This window comes from Dipodomys spectabilis, unplaced genomic scaffold (assembly GCF_019054845.1).
Source record: "Dipodomys spectabilis isolate Male_0828 unplaced genomic scaffold, ASM1905484v1 ptg000017l, whole genome shotgun sequence".
NCBI lineage: Eukaryota > Metazoa > Chordata > Mammalia > Rodentia > Heteromyidae > Dipodomys > Dipodomys spectabilis.
In genome coordinates, this window is record NW_024870694.1 from 6,552,992 (window position 1) to 6,569,231 (window position 16,240).

Genomic DNA, 16,240 nt, shown 5'->3' on the forward strand with positions numbered 1-16,240 from the left:
TGTAATGAGTATATAAGGGTGATCCTTTGCTTTTATGCTTTAACAGAGAATGTCTGAACTTAAGGCTGATAAAGAGACTGAATAAGTGTGTGGGACTGTTTTCTTGAGAGGATAATAAACGCCTTGGATGTCTGGAGAAGAAGAATGTGTATAGATAGTGGGCAGAAAATTCTGGGCTTGGGAATGAAAGAGGGCATTTACCAGACTAGGAAAATAGTGACAATCTCGGAGGGAATATTTTAAGTAAAAGTAGGGATGCAGAGAAGCCAGTTAAGGAACTGACAATAAGCCAGGTGCCTGTGGCTCACTCCTGTAACCCTAGGTACTGAGGAGGCTGAGATCTGAGGATTAAGGTTCAAGGCCAGCCAGTCGGGAAAGTCGGAGAGACTCTTATTTCCAATTAACTATCCAAAAGCTGAAAGAAGAGATGTGGTTCAAGAAGTAGAGTGCCAGCCTTGAGATATAAAGTTAAGGGACAGCATCCAGGCCTTGAGATCAAACTCCAGTACTAACACACACATACACACACACACACACACACACACACACACACACACACACACACACACACACACACACACACACACACACACACTATCTGTGCTCAATTTTTACCTGATACTACCTATGTTCTCTCTGGTATAAAGATGATTTCCAGAACCTTTGCTTTGTAGAAATTAAGATTCTTGGGACTGGCTCTACAGCAAGGATCATGCTATATGTTTGAAAGGTAAAGATCAAGCGCTGCATATTTAATGAGCCAAGTAAAAGCATAGGTAGGCATCTCTCCATGAGTATTACTCAAGTTGTTAGTCTCCCTTGGAGAGAGGAAAAGGCACAACATAGCAATTATGTATCTAACATTTTTATACCACTGGGTTGAGGAAGCTTCATATAGAACTCCCATGGCTGGGAAGGATCTTGAGACACTATTTACTTCACCTGCCACATGATATCTAATTCATTCACTAGTAGACTACATGAGAGAAAGAGGATGAAGGAGAAAATGTAGACTGTCTTAACTTCAGGAAAATATCTTTTAATTAAGGGATGAGGATGGCTCAGTGATGTTGAGATAAGTAAGCCAATAATAGCAATAACAACAACAATGACAGTAATGATAAAAGTTGCAAATAGGACACAGAAACAGAAATGAGAAAAAACAGTGACCCATGGATCCCACTGCTTATGCAGTCATCAATGTAAAACCCAGCAACAAAGAGATATAAAGGATCAAAACAACCCTTTCCAAAACTTCATTTCTATAGTCCAATTACAATGATTCCCTCTCTACAGCAAGAGATGTTTTTAATTGCAAGCCACCTGCTACCTGAATGAGTGCTTGTCAACACCCACATTGGGAAGCCCTGAGGATGATGGACTGACACCTACTATAGGATGCAGTATAGAATCTGTGAAAGCCGACTCTGCACACAGCATCAAGGAACTGGTATGGAACTTGCTGGAATGCCCTGAGGCTCACAGGTGATTGCTGGGTTCTCACTTCCATCATTTTCTTCTTCTTTTGGTAGGCATCCACGAGTAATGGATTTTGTAACTCCTCCACCTATGACCAAGGTGGGGGTGGGGACAAGAAACTGGATGAATTACCTGAAGTATAACAGACTCTATAGAGAACTTAAGTAGTATACTTTTTTTTTTTTGAGAAAGATTAGGTCAAAGCCAGGTGCTGGTGGCTCATGCCTGTAATCCTAGCTACTCAGGAGGCTAAGATCTGAGGATCATGGTGCAAAGCCAGCCTGGGCAGGAAAGTCCATGCGACTCTTATCTCCAACAAACCATCAGAACACTGGCGCAGTGGCTCAAGTGGTAGAATGCTAACCTTGAGCTAAAGAGCTCAAGGACAGTGCCCAGGTCCATAATTCAAGCTCCATGACTGACAGAAGGAAGGAAGAGAGGAAGGGAGGAAGGAAGGAAGGAAGGAAGGAAGAAAGGTAGGAAGGAAGGAAGGAAGAAAGGAAGGAAGGAAGAGAGGGAGGAAGGAAGGAAAGATAGATGGATAGATTAGGTCAACACAAAGAAATGGGTATATCCAAGAAGGGGAGGGGATGGAGCTAAACTGAAAGGGATAAGTGAATGAAGGGGGCTGGGAAGAGGGAGAACACAATCAAGAATTCATTGTATTTACCACAAAAATTAGAAAAGTAAGGGAAGGCCAGGTACCAGTGGCTCACGCCTGTAATCCTAGCTACTCAGGAGGATGAGAGCTGAGGATCAAGGTTCAAAGCCAGCCCGGGCAGGAAAGTCTGTGAGACTTTTATCTCCAATAAACCACTAGAAAACCGAAAGTGGTACTGTGGCTCAAGTGGCAGAGCATTCACCTTGAACTAAAGAGCCCAGGGACAGCGCCCAGGCCCAGAGTTCAAGCCCTATGATCACAAAAAAAAAAAGAAAGAAAGAAAAAGAAAAGAAAAGAAAAAAGAAAAGTAAGGGAAGGAGTGAGTCAAAGGGATGACACTGATCAAGATACACTGTATTTATAAACTACTTTGTTAAATAGCATCTAGTTAATGTTAATGGCACCTACTTGTACAACTACTTAAAGATAATAAAAACTTTTTTAAAAAGCAATTTAAATCACCTCTGTTCTACCTCAAAAATAGTCACTTTTGTGCATCCTATTTTGCATGCAATTTGCTTTTCATATAAAACTACATGGCATTCTCTCCTACTCATAATCTTCTAATCGGACTATTTTTTGTCTTCTTAAAACCCTCTGCTGCTGCTTCAATATATTTATTTCATAAACATTCACTGGCAATCTCTATGTCAGAGGGACTGGTAATATAATGGTCAATAATACAGATATAGTATCTGCCTTGTTAAAGCTCAGGGTTTACTGAAACATAAAAATAGGTAAGCAAAGTCTAGGGAAATGGCTTGGGTAGATCACATGCCTGGTAAATTCAAGGCCCTGAGTTCAAACCCAAGTGCAGTTATAATACAGCATAAGACATGCTATACTGTTTTCTACTTTCTTTTATTTTGCTCAAAGATGGGCAGATCACTCACCTTAAATGGATCTTTAATCTACATTTTGTATGTTCTGATTTCATTTCTACCTCCTAATTCCAACTATACCCTCATGCTTGCCTTCCTGCCAGTCTTACTCCTGGGATTCCAGGGCACAGAGCAGTTAGCTGAGTCACTGACAGGTGAGCTTTTCTATTGTCTACATACCAAGTTAATTAATAGCAACATGAGCCAAATTCTCTTCTTAATTAGGTTTTACCTTTATAACTTGCAAACCACATTTTTCAAATATCTTCTTTTCATGTTGAAGTTCTGGACATGAAGGCACTAGATATCGAAGATATAAGATCTTTTCTATCTTTTCATTTTGTAGTTTGGGATGCTGACCAGTCCATTGTCCTAAAAATGAGTAAGATAAAACTGTGTCTCAATGCACTGTATCAAAAAAAAAAACTTGTAAAGAAATTTAAGGAAATTTAATTCTTGGGCATGTATCTAAATGAATATAACTCAACATACAATACAGTCAACATGCAATAAGTGTAAGTCAATATACAATAGAAATAACTGCACACCCACGTTTACAGCATCACTATTAACAATAGCCAAGGCATGGAACCTGCTTACGTGCCTAACAGACAATGCTAGGATAAGAAAATGTTCTACATTTATTCCATTTATTCAGCCATAAAGAAGAGTGAAATGAAATTGTCTTTACAGTAAAGTGGATGTATCTAGAGATCATCATGTTAAGTGAGATAAGCCAAGCTCAGATAGACATATATCACATCCTGTTGCTCATCTGTAGAAACTAGACTTAAAGCAATATGACTAGACTGTAAAACAATAGGGGGAGGGAGAAAAGAAAAGGTGACAGAGTGAATATTACAGAAACATTACATATATGTATGAAAATAGCATAATAAAACCCACCAAAAAACAGCATAAAAGGAGGGGAAATGGAAGGGAGTAAGGAAGAGTAATCTGGATGAGGTCAACTTGATGAAAGTAAATTATATACATGTTCTGCATATCATAATGAAGCCATTTGTACAATTAATTTATGCTAATAAAAATTTAAAAACAAAATTAATAAAATGAATTCTAGAAACTTAGAGGACTAGCCCATTTAAAGCAAATGCCTCAGATTGTTTAGGATATACAAGAACTACAACAAAAATAAGTCATAGAATAAAATGAAGGGGTTAAAAAAATTGTCCTTCAATAGTTTGGATTAAGAAGCCAAAGGATGCGAGAGAAAACAAGCACTAATTATATTCCTCCTTGCAGGATCAGTAGTATGAAGGATACAAGATTGTGATACTGATTAGAATTATTTGTATTTCTGGTCAGGATAGCTATCAGCAAAAAGATTGTTTTTTTTGTTTTTGGTGGTTTTTTTTGGGTCTGGTAGTGGGGCCTGAACTCTGGGCCTGGGCACTATCCCTCAGCTCTTCAGCTCAAGGCTAGCGCTCTACCACTTGAGCCACAGCGCCACTTCCGGCTTTTTTCTTTTTGCTTATGTGGTGCTGAGGAATTGAACCCAGGGCCTCATGCGTGCAAGGCAAGCGCTCTACCACTGAGCCACCTTCCCAGCCCAGCAAAAAGATTGTTAAGAAAACCTGAATGATAGAAAACAGTAGGACATTAATGTAACACTTCAAAGTTTTCAAGGAGATTTCATTCTCTACTTCATTTGATCGTCACAACACCATTATTGAAATAATTAACTCAACTTTATAAATAAGGAAATTAAAGTTCTGACAAATTAAGTCACTTGTCCAATAATTCAAAAAGCTAGTAAGCAAAGATAAGATTAGAAATCTGGCTTTCACCATTGCTCTCTGAAAAGACAAGGCAAAAGACTGGGAACAAGTATCACTCATTCACCACCCAAGCAAGAAAGGTAAAATTTGAAGATCAAATCTTCCTCCCTTTTGTGCCTCCTTTCTATTTCCTCCTCTCTTTCTCCTTCCTTTCTTCTTCTCCCTTTCCTTTTTTTTTTTTTTTGCCAGTTGTGGGGCCTGAACTCTGGGCCTGGGCACTGTTCCTCAGCTCTTCAGCTCAGGCAAGAGCTCTGTCACTTGAGCCACAGCGCCACTTCTGGCTTTTTCTGCTTATGTGGAGCTGAGGAATCAAAGCCAGGGCCTCATGCTTGCAAGGCAAACACTCTACCACTGAGTCACCTTCCAGCCCCTCCCTTTCCTTTTAAAAACAGAATAGACAACTTGTTTCGATGCACGATGCACGTAAGCTCCTTATACAGGTAAACAAATGCAAACAATAAATAAATAAATAGATAAATAAATTTTAAAAAGCTTGATTTATCTCAGTTGATTTTCAGTTTGGCTTGAGAATAAATATATTGTAATGGCCCAATCCCTGGTATATTATCTAATTGAATAAGTTTACCATGAAAATCAGGTGATCAGAGTAATTCACTAAAAAGCCAAGTTGTGCATGCAAGGAAAGGATCACTTAGCCAGGTCCCTATGGCTCATGCTTGTAATCCTAGCTACTCACTAGGCTGAGATTTTAAGATTGCAGTTCCAAGCCAGCCCAGGCAGGAAAGTTTGTGAGCCTCTTATCTCCAATTAACTACTAAAAAGCCAGAAATGGTACTGTGATCCAAAGTGATAGAGCACTGGGGCTGGGAAGGTGGCTCAGTGGTATTGCGCTTGCCTTGCATACATGAGGCCCTGGGTTCGGATTCCTCAGCATCACATAAGCAAAAAGAAAAAAGCCGGAAGTGGCGCTGTGGCTCAAGTGGTAGAGTGCTAGCCTTGAGCTGAAGAGCTGAGGGACAGCGCCCAGGCCCAGAGTTCAGGCCCCACAACCGGATCCCCCCCCCCCCAAAAGAAAAAGTGATAGAGCACTATTCTCAAGCATAAAAGCTCAGGGACAGGGCCCGGGCTCTGAGTTCAAGTCCCAGGACCAGCACAAAAAGAAGAAGGTGGTGGAGGTGGTGGAGGAGGAGGAGGAGGCAGAGGCGGTGCCGCTCCATAATAGAGGAGCTCCAAAATCTCAAAACTTCAAAGGAAGAGACCGTAAATTAAGTCTGGAGACTAAGACCTCACATTTACAAAGTATAAGATTAGAATCCAATTCTTTGAATTCAAGAAATGTAAGCCAAGCTTCTAGTATATGCCAGCCATTGTTCTGGACACGGGGGACTTTGAAGTCCCATAAACTTCAGTCAGAAGCACACACTAGCTAGCTGTGTCTCCAGCTCTGTTCTCACTGGTTACTTTATTTTTTTGTCGGTCATGGGGCTTGAACTCTGGGCCTGGGCGCTGTCCCTCAGCTCTTCAGCTCAAGGCGAGCGCTCTACCACTTGAGCTACAGCGCCACTTCCGGTTTTCTGGTGGTTTATTGGAGATAGGAGTCTCACGGTCTCTCCTGCCCAGGCTGGCTTTGAACCGCGATCCTCAGATCTCAGCCTCCTGAGTAGCTAGGATTATAGGCGTGAGCCACCAGCTCCCGGCTTCACTGGTTACTTTTTGAGGTAGTCTTGCTTTCCACCTAGATGCAAGCATCATTCTTGATCTGCCTACTTTTAGGCTTCCCATTTTCTCTGGATCACAGTCATGTGTTGTCAGCTTTCCTCCATGGAGACACATTCTTAGGGACTTTTCTGCACAGTCTAGCCTGGACCCACAATCCTCCCATTCTCTGCTCCCCAAGTATCTGGGATGGGTTACAAGTATAAGCCACTGGATCTGAGTTCTAGGGTTATTTCTTAAGATTTTCTTTCATTGCCTGGTTATCTACCACAGATAATTAAATTCTTCATTCATAACATCTCTTATGTTGTAAATGACCTTTCTCCAGACTTCCCAAATCCATGAGAAGTGCCTCACCTTTGTGTCCATTGTACTTTTACCCCTTGTGTCCAGAGCTTACTAGGTCATTTGTCAATATCCCCAATTAGACTCTGAGCAAGGACAATGTCCATCTGTTTACACCATTTACACAGTTTGACACATATATGAATACATGAAATAATCTTCTCTTCCATGTCTCACTTTTTTGTGTGTGTGTTTGGCTTGTTTGTTTTTGTGTTGGACTTGGGGATTGAACTCAGGGCCTAGGTGCTGTCTTTGAGCTTTATCCATTCAGGCTTGAACTCTACTTGAACCACAGCTCAACTTCCAGCTTATTAAAAATATTTAGTTAGAGATAAGAGTCTCACAGACTTTTCTGCCCCGGCTAGTTTTGAATCATGATGCTCAGATCTCAAGGCTCCTGATTAGCTAGGATTATACTTATGAGCCACTAGCACCTGGCTGATTTGTTTTAAGACAATTAGCTCAGACTGGTCTGGAACTTACTATGTAACCCAAGCTGGCCTCAAACTCACAAAAAAATCTTGCCTCAGCCTCCTGAGTCATAGGATTTTAGGGTGCACTACCACCCATGGTATAGTTATTTTTGTGTCTCAGCATTACTAACATTTGAACTCAGAACCACCCCCTTGTAGGAAGGCGCTCTACCATTTGAGCTGTTTCCCTAGGATGGGGTTTAGATGACACAGTTTCCCAGTTAGCACTAGGGATCTATTAAAATGATTTCTCTGGGTCCTAATCCCCTTATTATCCTTTGAAAGGAGCTATGTTACAGAACTAACAAATACATTAATTGGTGACAAATACATTAATTATTGGGGATGCTGGCTAGGCATGGTGGTACACACTTATAATCCCAGCACTAGGGAGGCTGAGGCAGGACTGAAAGTTCAAAGCCAACCTGAAGAGCTACCTAGCAAGTCTGTGGAAGGAAGGAAAAGAGGACAGGAGTGAGGGAAAGAAGGAAGGAGGGAAGAAGGGAGGGAGGCAAGAAGAAAAGAAAGAACAAAGTTTGTTTTATGGATCCTAATGCTGCCAGCAATAAAAAGGTATAATAAAATTCAATACAAGAAATAATCAAGTAGAATTATCTACATTTGAATGCTTAACTTACAGAATTAGGGATAAACTTTTTTCTGTGTGTACGCCAGGCCCTGAGTTCTATATGCCAGTTCTGGCGCTTGAACTCAGGGCCTGCCACTGTCCCAAAGCTTCTTTTACTCAGGGCTAGCACTCTACCACTCAATGACCTAAACTGGATACCAGTGGCTTATGTCTGTAACCCTCAACAGGCTGAGGACTAAGGATTGTGGTCTAAAGCCAGCTTGGGTTGGAAAGTTCATGAGACTCTTATCTCCAATTAAACACCAAGAAGCTGGAAATGGAGCTGTGGGTCAGTAGTAGAGTGCTAACATTGAGGGAAAAAAGTTCAAAGACAGGCCCCAGGCCCTCAGTTCAAGCCACACACAAGGGGATAAAAAACCTTAGTGACTTAACACAGTTAGAATGGTTTGCTTTCTTTCCAATTTTACCTCTTCTCCACACATCACAAAGAAGAACAATTGGGAGAGTTAACTTTTTAACTTAGTAAGAAGTTACTCACCTAAAAAGCTATAAAGGGCTTTCTCATTTTTTCTTACCACTTCCTCCTGAACATCACACAACATACATTCAACTTTCATAACCACCTTCATGAGGTTAGATCGGTCTCCTTTAATCTCCAAATATGTCTTTCCTATAAGGATAGTCTCTGTGATGGAGACACTTGTGGTTTTCTGGAGCAGAGCCAGTTTTTCATGTTCTTTTTTCCCAAGGTAGAGAATATGATTATTCTCAATGATGTGGTGGTCCTGGAAAGTCAGTAACCTTTTGATCCATGCTTCAGCCTCTTGCATCTTTTCTTTGGTGGCTCCTATCAGATTGACAGTAGGCAATCCAGCTTCAAGGCCATTTATTCTTTGCTCCTCTGTGGTCCACTGGAAGACTGATAGGACCATTATAAGTAACATGGAAAGGTAGTGAGTTTTTAAATAATGCAGAACAAAACTCTCTGGCCACCATTTGCCCAAGAATATTGTCATCATTGCCAACTGTAACAACCCTGCTTTTAAATACATATCTCTAGAAGGTGCACTAGATATACAGAAAACACATAGGGACATTTTATCTTAGGAATACAAAATTTAGCTTAGAAGGGGCTGGCCTCATCGTATCTGGCTCCTGCTAGCATCTGTCAACTCACAGGTGAGTTCATCTTCTGATCTCAACTAGGATTTTGTACTTTTTCCTGCTAAGTGTCTTTAACATCTTCTAATAGGTTTGAAAATCAAATATCTTGGAAAGACTTTAAAAAATAAAAGCAACCACCAAGAATTTCTGATTATAAAACTAACATGTTTAGGGTTTGCAGGCCTGGTTTGGGTGGTAGAGTATCAGCCAATGAGCAGAAATGTTGGATCAAGAGTTTAAATCCTGGTGTCAGACAAAAAAAAGGCCCAAACCTAATATGCTTATTACTGGAAAACTAGAAAATTATCAAAGTATAACAAAAGGAGAAATATCTATAATTCCACTAACCACTAGTAAACAAGAAAAGTATACAAGAAACGACATACTGTTGGGCATAGCAAAAAAAAAAAAATTCCCTGAAAAGAACCAAATATCCCTCAACAATGGAATATTATTATAGTAATAAATAAAAAGAAATGAGCTTTGCATGGAGGAATCTAGGAAATATATTTTGAGGAGGAAAAAAAAGTAAGTTGATCACTAAAGCTCTAGGCATTGGTTCAATAATATGTGCATTATTTTATTCAATCCTTACAAGTCTATTATTTAACTGAAGAAAGTCAGTGAAAACTCAAAAAAATCCTTAAGTAACCACTGTTATAAAACTTGTTAGTGTTAGTTATAAAATTAGCAGATGCGGTGTGGGACAATTGGGTAGCTAGCATCTTTCTCCCAATGTTGTAGCTGAGTGGTGTTAGGAACTAGGAAAAATCATTAGGACAGAACTAGAAGTGGGAGACAAAGGCCTCGCTCAAAGTAAAAGAAAAGTGGATGTTCTCAACAACAGAAATGACAAAGATATTTTAATTGTGTTTTACATTACTTTTTAGGAGAAAATAAAAAACTATATTCCCTTCCCTAGGAGTTTATGTAGTGTATGTGTGTGTGTGTGTGTGTGTGTGTGTGTGTGTGTGTGTGTGTGCGCGCGTGCTTGCGCGTGCATGCACCTGCCCTGGGGCTTGAACTCAGGACCTGGGTGCTGTCCCAGAGCTATATTATGCTTGAGGTAGTGCTTTACCACTTTGAGTCACAGTACCATTTCTGGCCTTTTGGTGATAAGAGTCTCACAAAATTTCCTGCCTGGGCTGGCTTTGAACCACAATCTTCAGATCTCAGCCTCCTGAGTAGCTAGTGTTACAGGCATGAGCCACTGGCACCCAGCATTATTTTTTTAAACAAGAAAACAAAAACAATGTATTAATCTGTCATTATTAAGAAGACTTATTCTTCTAGATAGCTATATTGTTCAGATCACAAAATGATAATCTTCTAAGCACCACAATTAAATTTACCTTTAATTATATATTAAATCTTTCTAATGAAAACATATGTCTGCCTTCCTAACTAGTTAACTTTTTCTTGATGAGAAAATCATCATCAGTTGTTATGGATGTTGATTATTGCCCTATGTGAACTAACAGATGTACTCAAGAATTGTTGAAATAGTGACTTGCATCCACACTTTAGATTAATTGTAAGTGAAGTTTCCTACGTTCCTTTTCTATATTAGGCCCACCTGAAACTACTCCTCTAGTCTTGATAGCCTGTATTGTGGTTCCCCAAATATATACTGCATTTGTTTGCTCCTGTGGGTTTTCTTCACTTTGGGTGCCTCCCCTCTGCCACTGACCATTGAAAAACCTTTATTATCCTAACGCCTAATTTAGAACCATTCTAATCCATAAAGCTTTTCTCTTCTTTTCCTTTCTCTTTCTTCTCTCTCTTGTGCTGTTACTGGGGCTGGGCACTGTCCCTTAGTTTTTTTGCTCAGTGGCAGCACTCTACCACTTGAGCCACAGCTCCACTTCCTGCTTTTTGCAGGTTAATTGGATGAGTCTCAAGAACTTTACTGCCCTAGCTGACTCCAAACTGTGATCCTTAGATCTCAGTCTCTTGAATAGCTAGAATTACAAACATGAGTCTCTGGCACCTTGCTCATAAAGCCATTCTTTTGTTTGTTTCATTTTTTTGCCTGTCCTGAGGCTTGAACTTTGGACCTGAGCTCATTTTTTTGCTCAAGGCTAGCACTCTACCACTTGATCCATAGCACTACTTGTGGCTTTTTCTGTGATTAATTGATAAGAGTCTCATAGACTTTCCTGCCTGGGCTGGCTTTGAACCTTGATCCTCAGATCTCAGCCTCCAGAGTAGCTAGGATTACAGGTGTGAGTTACCAGCACCCAGCTAAAGTCATTTGTGTGTGTGTGTGTGTGTGTGTGTGTGTGTGTGTGTGTGTGTATGTGCACACACACATGCACATACTTAGAAACAAATACATGCTCGTCTTCAAGCTTGAAGTAGGGGCTGGGTGCTGACCCTGAACTTTTTTGTGCAAGGCTAGTGCTCCTCTGCTTGAGCCACAGCTCCACTCCTAGTTCATAAAGCCATTCTTGAGCCCTCTTTCAGAGGGACTGTCTCCTCCTGGGCTATCTGGAGGAAGCCTTGTTCATCTTCTCATTCATTATTTGTCCCCTTGCATTTGTTTAATGCTTTGTAATTTACAGAATCTTCACATCTATCTCTAATTATCCTCATAATAATCTTCTATAGTCATCATTTTCTTTCCTTTTTTTTTTTGTACTGGTACTGGGATTTGAACTTAACTTTTTGCACAAGGCTGGTGCTCTACCTCTTGAGCCACACCTCCACTTCTGGCTTTTTTGCTGGTTAAGTAGAGATACCAGCCCCACAGATTTTTCTGCCCAGGTTGGCTTGGATCTATTATCCTCAGATCTTAGCTTCATCAGTAGCTAGGATTACAGGTGTAAGTTAGTAGCACCTATAATCATCATTTTGTAGACAAAGTGATAGACTCTTAAGAGGCTCAGTATCAAACCAGATCTCCTAGAGTTCCCTTTTCTTCATTTCCACTATCACTGAGCCATTGAATATTCCATCTTTGTCCATTCAATTTCCATCAAAAGAATGGAATTATGAGTTATAGCTAATCCTTCACCACCACACCTACCAGGACAAGTTTATCCAATGATCCCAAACATAGCCCACCTGCAAAACTGACTAGAGAGCTTTCATAACAAGGTCTGCTTGGCCTAGAGCCAGAGTTTTAAATCAAAATCTTTAGATCTGGGGCCTATATGATTTCTCCTTTCTCTCTGTCCATCTTTCTCTGTTTGTTAAGGTGATCCCAGTGATTACTCCGATTTGAGTAGCAATGTGTTAACCTGTTTATCTGGTATTACCAAAATGTATTTTGTATAATTATCAATAAGTGTTTGGAGCAGAAAGTATGGACTAGCTTAGACAGCTTTTGGAGGGCAAACTTTCTGGGTCGGTCTCTCTCTCTCTCTCTCTCTCTCTCTCTCTCTCTCTCTCTCGGGTCACAGTATATATCCATACTAGCCTTAAACTCACAATCCTTCTATCTATGTGCTAGGATTAGAGGTGTGAAAATCATGCCTGGTGCAGAATTACCAAATGGGGAAAAACTCTAGACAGCCATTTGTGAATGAACTACTCATGCTGTAGATTATCTACTACAATTTAGCATTCCCTGTTGGTATCATGGAATTTGAGCAAGAGTAGAATCATAGTTAAGAAAGAAAGCAGGTTGATAATATCCTAGCAGGAGCACAATGAATTTCTTTTGGCTTTACTTATTCATTTCTCTTCTATTAGTTGAGATGATCAAGAGCAAAATGTGCCTATTGTAGGAAACTGTACTTTTAGACCTGTGGATCTCTTACCATTGTTATCATTGGGATTGTGTGAGTTGAATTTTGTCATTTCAGCTTTGAAAGCCTATAGTAAGAAAAACACAAAAAGAGTCATAAGTAGGGCTTATCACCATTGCCACCAAAATCTACCTACTTCTACCTGTACACACCACACTTGACTTTGCTGATGTCGACAGCCTCCCTCTCTCTGCATCTAAAACAAGTGGTAGAAAAGTTCTAGTGAACAGCAATTGCACAATCTCAATATCTAAGGGAAACAAGTACAGGAGAGATGAGGAAAAAACAAAATCTAATATGAAAAAGAATTTATATAACTAGGTAAAAATATAGTAACAGATATTAATGTCCTGTTTACTATAGGCACTATTATGTTAGGCCTGGATTAGAGATGAACTTCAAATACAAATTCATCTTTAAATGTTCTACATATATCAAACTATATAGATAGAATGAATGGTTTGTTTTATATGAGTTAGTTCCTGCAAAGTATTTAAAATTATACCTGACACACAGTAAGCACTCAGTAAGCACTCGTAATGACTATTTGCAATCATATTTCCTATAGTTTAGAACTACTTTCTCCTGTCTATTCCTTGTTCAAGACTAACAGAGTTGTCCGTATTTAATTTAGTGGACATATGGTTATTAATGAGGTATTAAATTTGCTTCCCATCTGAACTTTAACAATGAAGTTTCTTAATCTATGGGGAATTTTCTTTATAACTTGTATTTGTAGCTACTGTTTCCAGAGCAAAAAGCCTTTGTTCTTACCATGTTTAGTTACATGGCATTTCCTTGTCCTCTCCATTCAAAAACTTGAAAATAAAACAAATAAGGTAATATCATCTGCTGATAAAGAAACACCTGCTGATAAAGAGCTGCCATACACTTGGATTAAAAATTTCTCTAGAAGGTAATTTAAAAACAGAATGGGTTGTGGGATTAGAAAGAATTAGACAAGACTTTTGAACAGAATGTAAAGGAAAACTATAAATCACTAGCAATGACTTTGAAGAAAGACTATGTTCATAGCAAGTAGATGATAATCTGCAAGGAGCGCAGAAAAGTAGAGTCAAATGATATGAATTTGGCAGTGGTGTTCCACCAGCTCTGTCTGCTAGTGAACAACACCTGGTCTGAGAGATAGCAACCATGAGATAATAAGAGATATTTCAGAATAAGTTGTTCCTTATTCTGAGATACAATGTCTGGTGAAAGATAGATATGCAAGAAATATTTGTCAACTAGCTGTCCATTTTCGTTTATAGATACCCAGTTCTGCCTAGCACCCTTAACATCATGAAATACTAGTAAACACAAGGATTTCAATCTTCTGAGGACTCATTTATTCACTTCAATTTGGAACTGGAAAATAATGAGTATGTGAATATAAATTCTACTTCATCTTAAGTTGAATAATTGAGTATGTGAATATAAATTCTACTTCATCTTAAGTTGGTCTGGTTGAGCCATATCAATTGGATATCTGATAAATCCATTTTCTGGGATGTGGGGACTCTATCAAGTTAACACACCCTGAGAGAATGAGGACCCGGATATGGGGTCTTCTGTTCTTTCCGTAAGCACATTTCTCATTGTATGACTTTATTTAGGATGAAAAGAAATGTTTATAAGAAGGCCAACAGTGGATAAGGGACTGGTACCTAACACCTGTGATCCTAGCTACTCAAGAAGCTGAGCTCTCAGGCTAGAGATTCAAGGCAACCCAAGCAGGAAAGAGACTCTTATCCAATTAACTACCAAAAAAGTGAAAGTGGAGCTGTGGCTCAAGCAATAGAGTACCAGCCTTGCTAAGTGACAAGGAGGTTGCTTATATTTTCAAGGAGCAGAGAAGGAAGAATTAATGCAAAAAAAAGGGGGAAAGGAAAACCTAAGTAGTGAATTAAAAAAAAAAAAGTAAAAAACCCTGGCTTCTACATTGACATTTATTGTTAAGGTGGGTAATTTACAGAAATTAAATTTCAATAAGTTACAATACCACTACACTGTAGAGCACCTAGCCCTGTGTCTTAGACTAGATTACTAAATACATGTTTAATGAATCGATGAATAAATGACCTGCAAGACATTTCTAAGATAGTAACTCACCACATATGTATCCCTGTCTTCTGGAAAGATCACGAATTTTACAGTTAGTTGTTTTGTAGGGTGATTTTTGGCAAATGCTAAAACTTCATCAAACATAATCTCGGCTGCTTCATCTTTCATCATACCCATGTTTCCAATCCCAAAGGCAGGAAAGGAAATAGAAGTTATAGTTCGATCAAGACACTTTTTCAAACACTTCTTCATTGCTTCTCTTAATGTCTATAAAAGAAACACACATTTAGGATCAGCCTTTGAAGTAAGATTTCACTTAGCCCTAGATTCTGTCCATAGTTTACAATGCCAGACTCCATTAAAGGTCATATCCATGGCTCTTCGGTAGGCAGCAGAAGCCATGCTCCATAGCTCAAAGGCTAGAGGATGAGAAATGTAAAGCCTGAGAAACAGAAGCACTTGAGCAATTCAATGTTTCTTCAGGACATTTGGGCACTATGATTTTTTCCCCTGTTTCTGCCCCAGGGCAGAAAGCCCAGCATCAGTTTGCTGCTGCTCATCAGTCATTTCCAAGTCAATAAAAACAAATCTTAAAACAAGTTCAACAGGTTTCCTCACTGAAGTATTTCAACCATATTCATCCTCATTCACCCCTCTTGAATTAGCCCTCCACCCTACCTCTGACACCCATCCCCCATCAGAGCCTGTTACACATTCCTGTCGTTCATTATTTTTAGCACACACTGACTGTACCAAGGAAGTTCACCATGGTATTTCAGATGTGCCTCAATTATATTTTGTTCAGAATAATCCTCTCTATTGTCCCAATTGAACTAGTTCAGCATTTTAGAATTGCAAGCAGCCTTCAAAATGGGGGTTCTACCACTTGACAATATTTCATCAATGTAATGAAATGGCGGAAATGTAACAGACTTGTTAGGCATGGAAATAAAGGTAAATTTATTTTGCGCTTACCTGAGGACTGTGATTACTTGAATGCCATATTATGTGGAACACAAAATGACAGGACAACTTAAATCCTTCTGTGACCAGTACTAACAGGGAATTTGAAGACAGTGTAGGTATAGTCTCCCTAAGGTGCCTTTCCATTTGCTCTCCTGCTTGTTGTAGAATCGCTTTTGATACCAAGCTGACTTTAAGGCTACGTCCACTTATTGAATTAACAATTACATCTGACTGAAAACAAAAAAAAAAAAAGAAAGCTCAGGGTTCTTTGTTAAATTCCTCCTTCTTAAATGACTAATGTAAATCTTTATGGCTCCAATGAGCTTTTAAAAATACATTTTGAACATTCCCAAACCCACCAAAATTAATTCACTAAATAGTTTTAGATCA

At 39.4% G+C, this 16,240-nt stretch overlaps 1 protein-coding gene across 5 annotated transcripts in view; it reads right to left on the minus strand.

Moving 5' to 3' along the window:
* Parp9 (poly(ADP-ribose) polymerase family member 9) overlaps positions 1 to 16,240 on the minus strand; it is a 32,562-nt gene that overhangs the window by 4,331 nt on the left and 11,991 nt on the right. For 4 of the 5 annotated variants that reach the window (XM_042667473.1, XM_042667482.1, XM_042667492.1 and 1 more), the window contains exons 5-10: positions 15,860 to 16,081; positions 14,933 to 15,151; positions 12,833 to 12,887; positions 8,443 to 8,823; positions 3,254 to 3,393; positions 1,393 to 1,567 (exon numbers count right to left, since the gene is read on the minus strand). In XM_042667473.1, coding sequence (XP_042523407.1) covers positions 1,393 to 1,567; positions 3,254 to 3,393; positions 8,443 to 8,823; positions 12,833 to 12,887; positions 14,933 to 15,151; positions 15,860 to 16,081 — 1,192 coding nt within the window. The remainder of the gene's footprint in view (positions 1 to 1,392; positions 1,568 to 3,253; positions 3,394 to 8,442; positions 8,824 to 12,832; positions 12,888 to 14,932; positions 15,152 to 15,859; positions 16,082 to 16,240) is intronic. The other variant, XM_042667508.1, reaches the window with a different exon arrangement.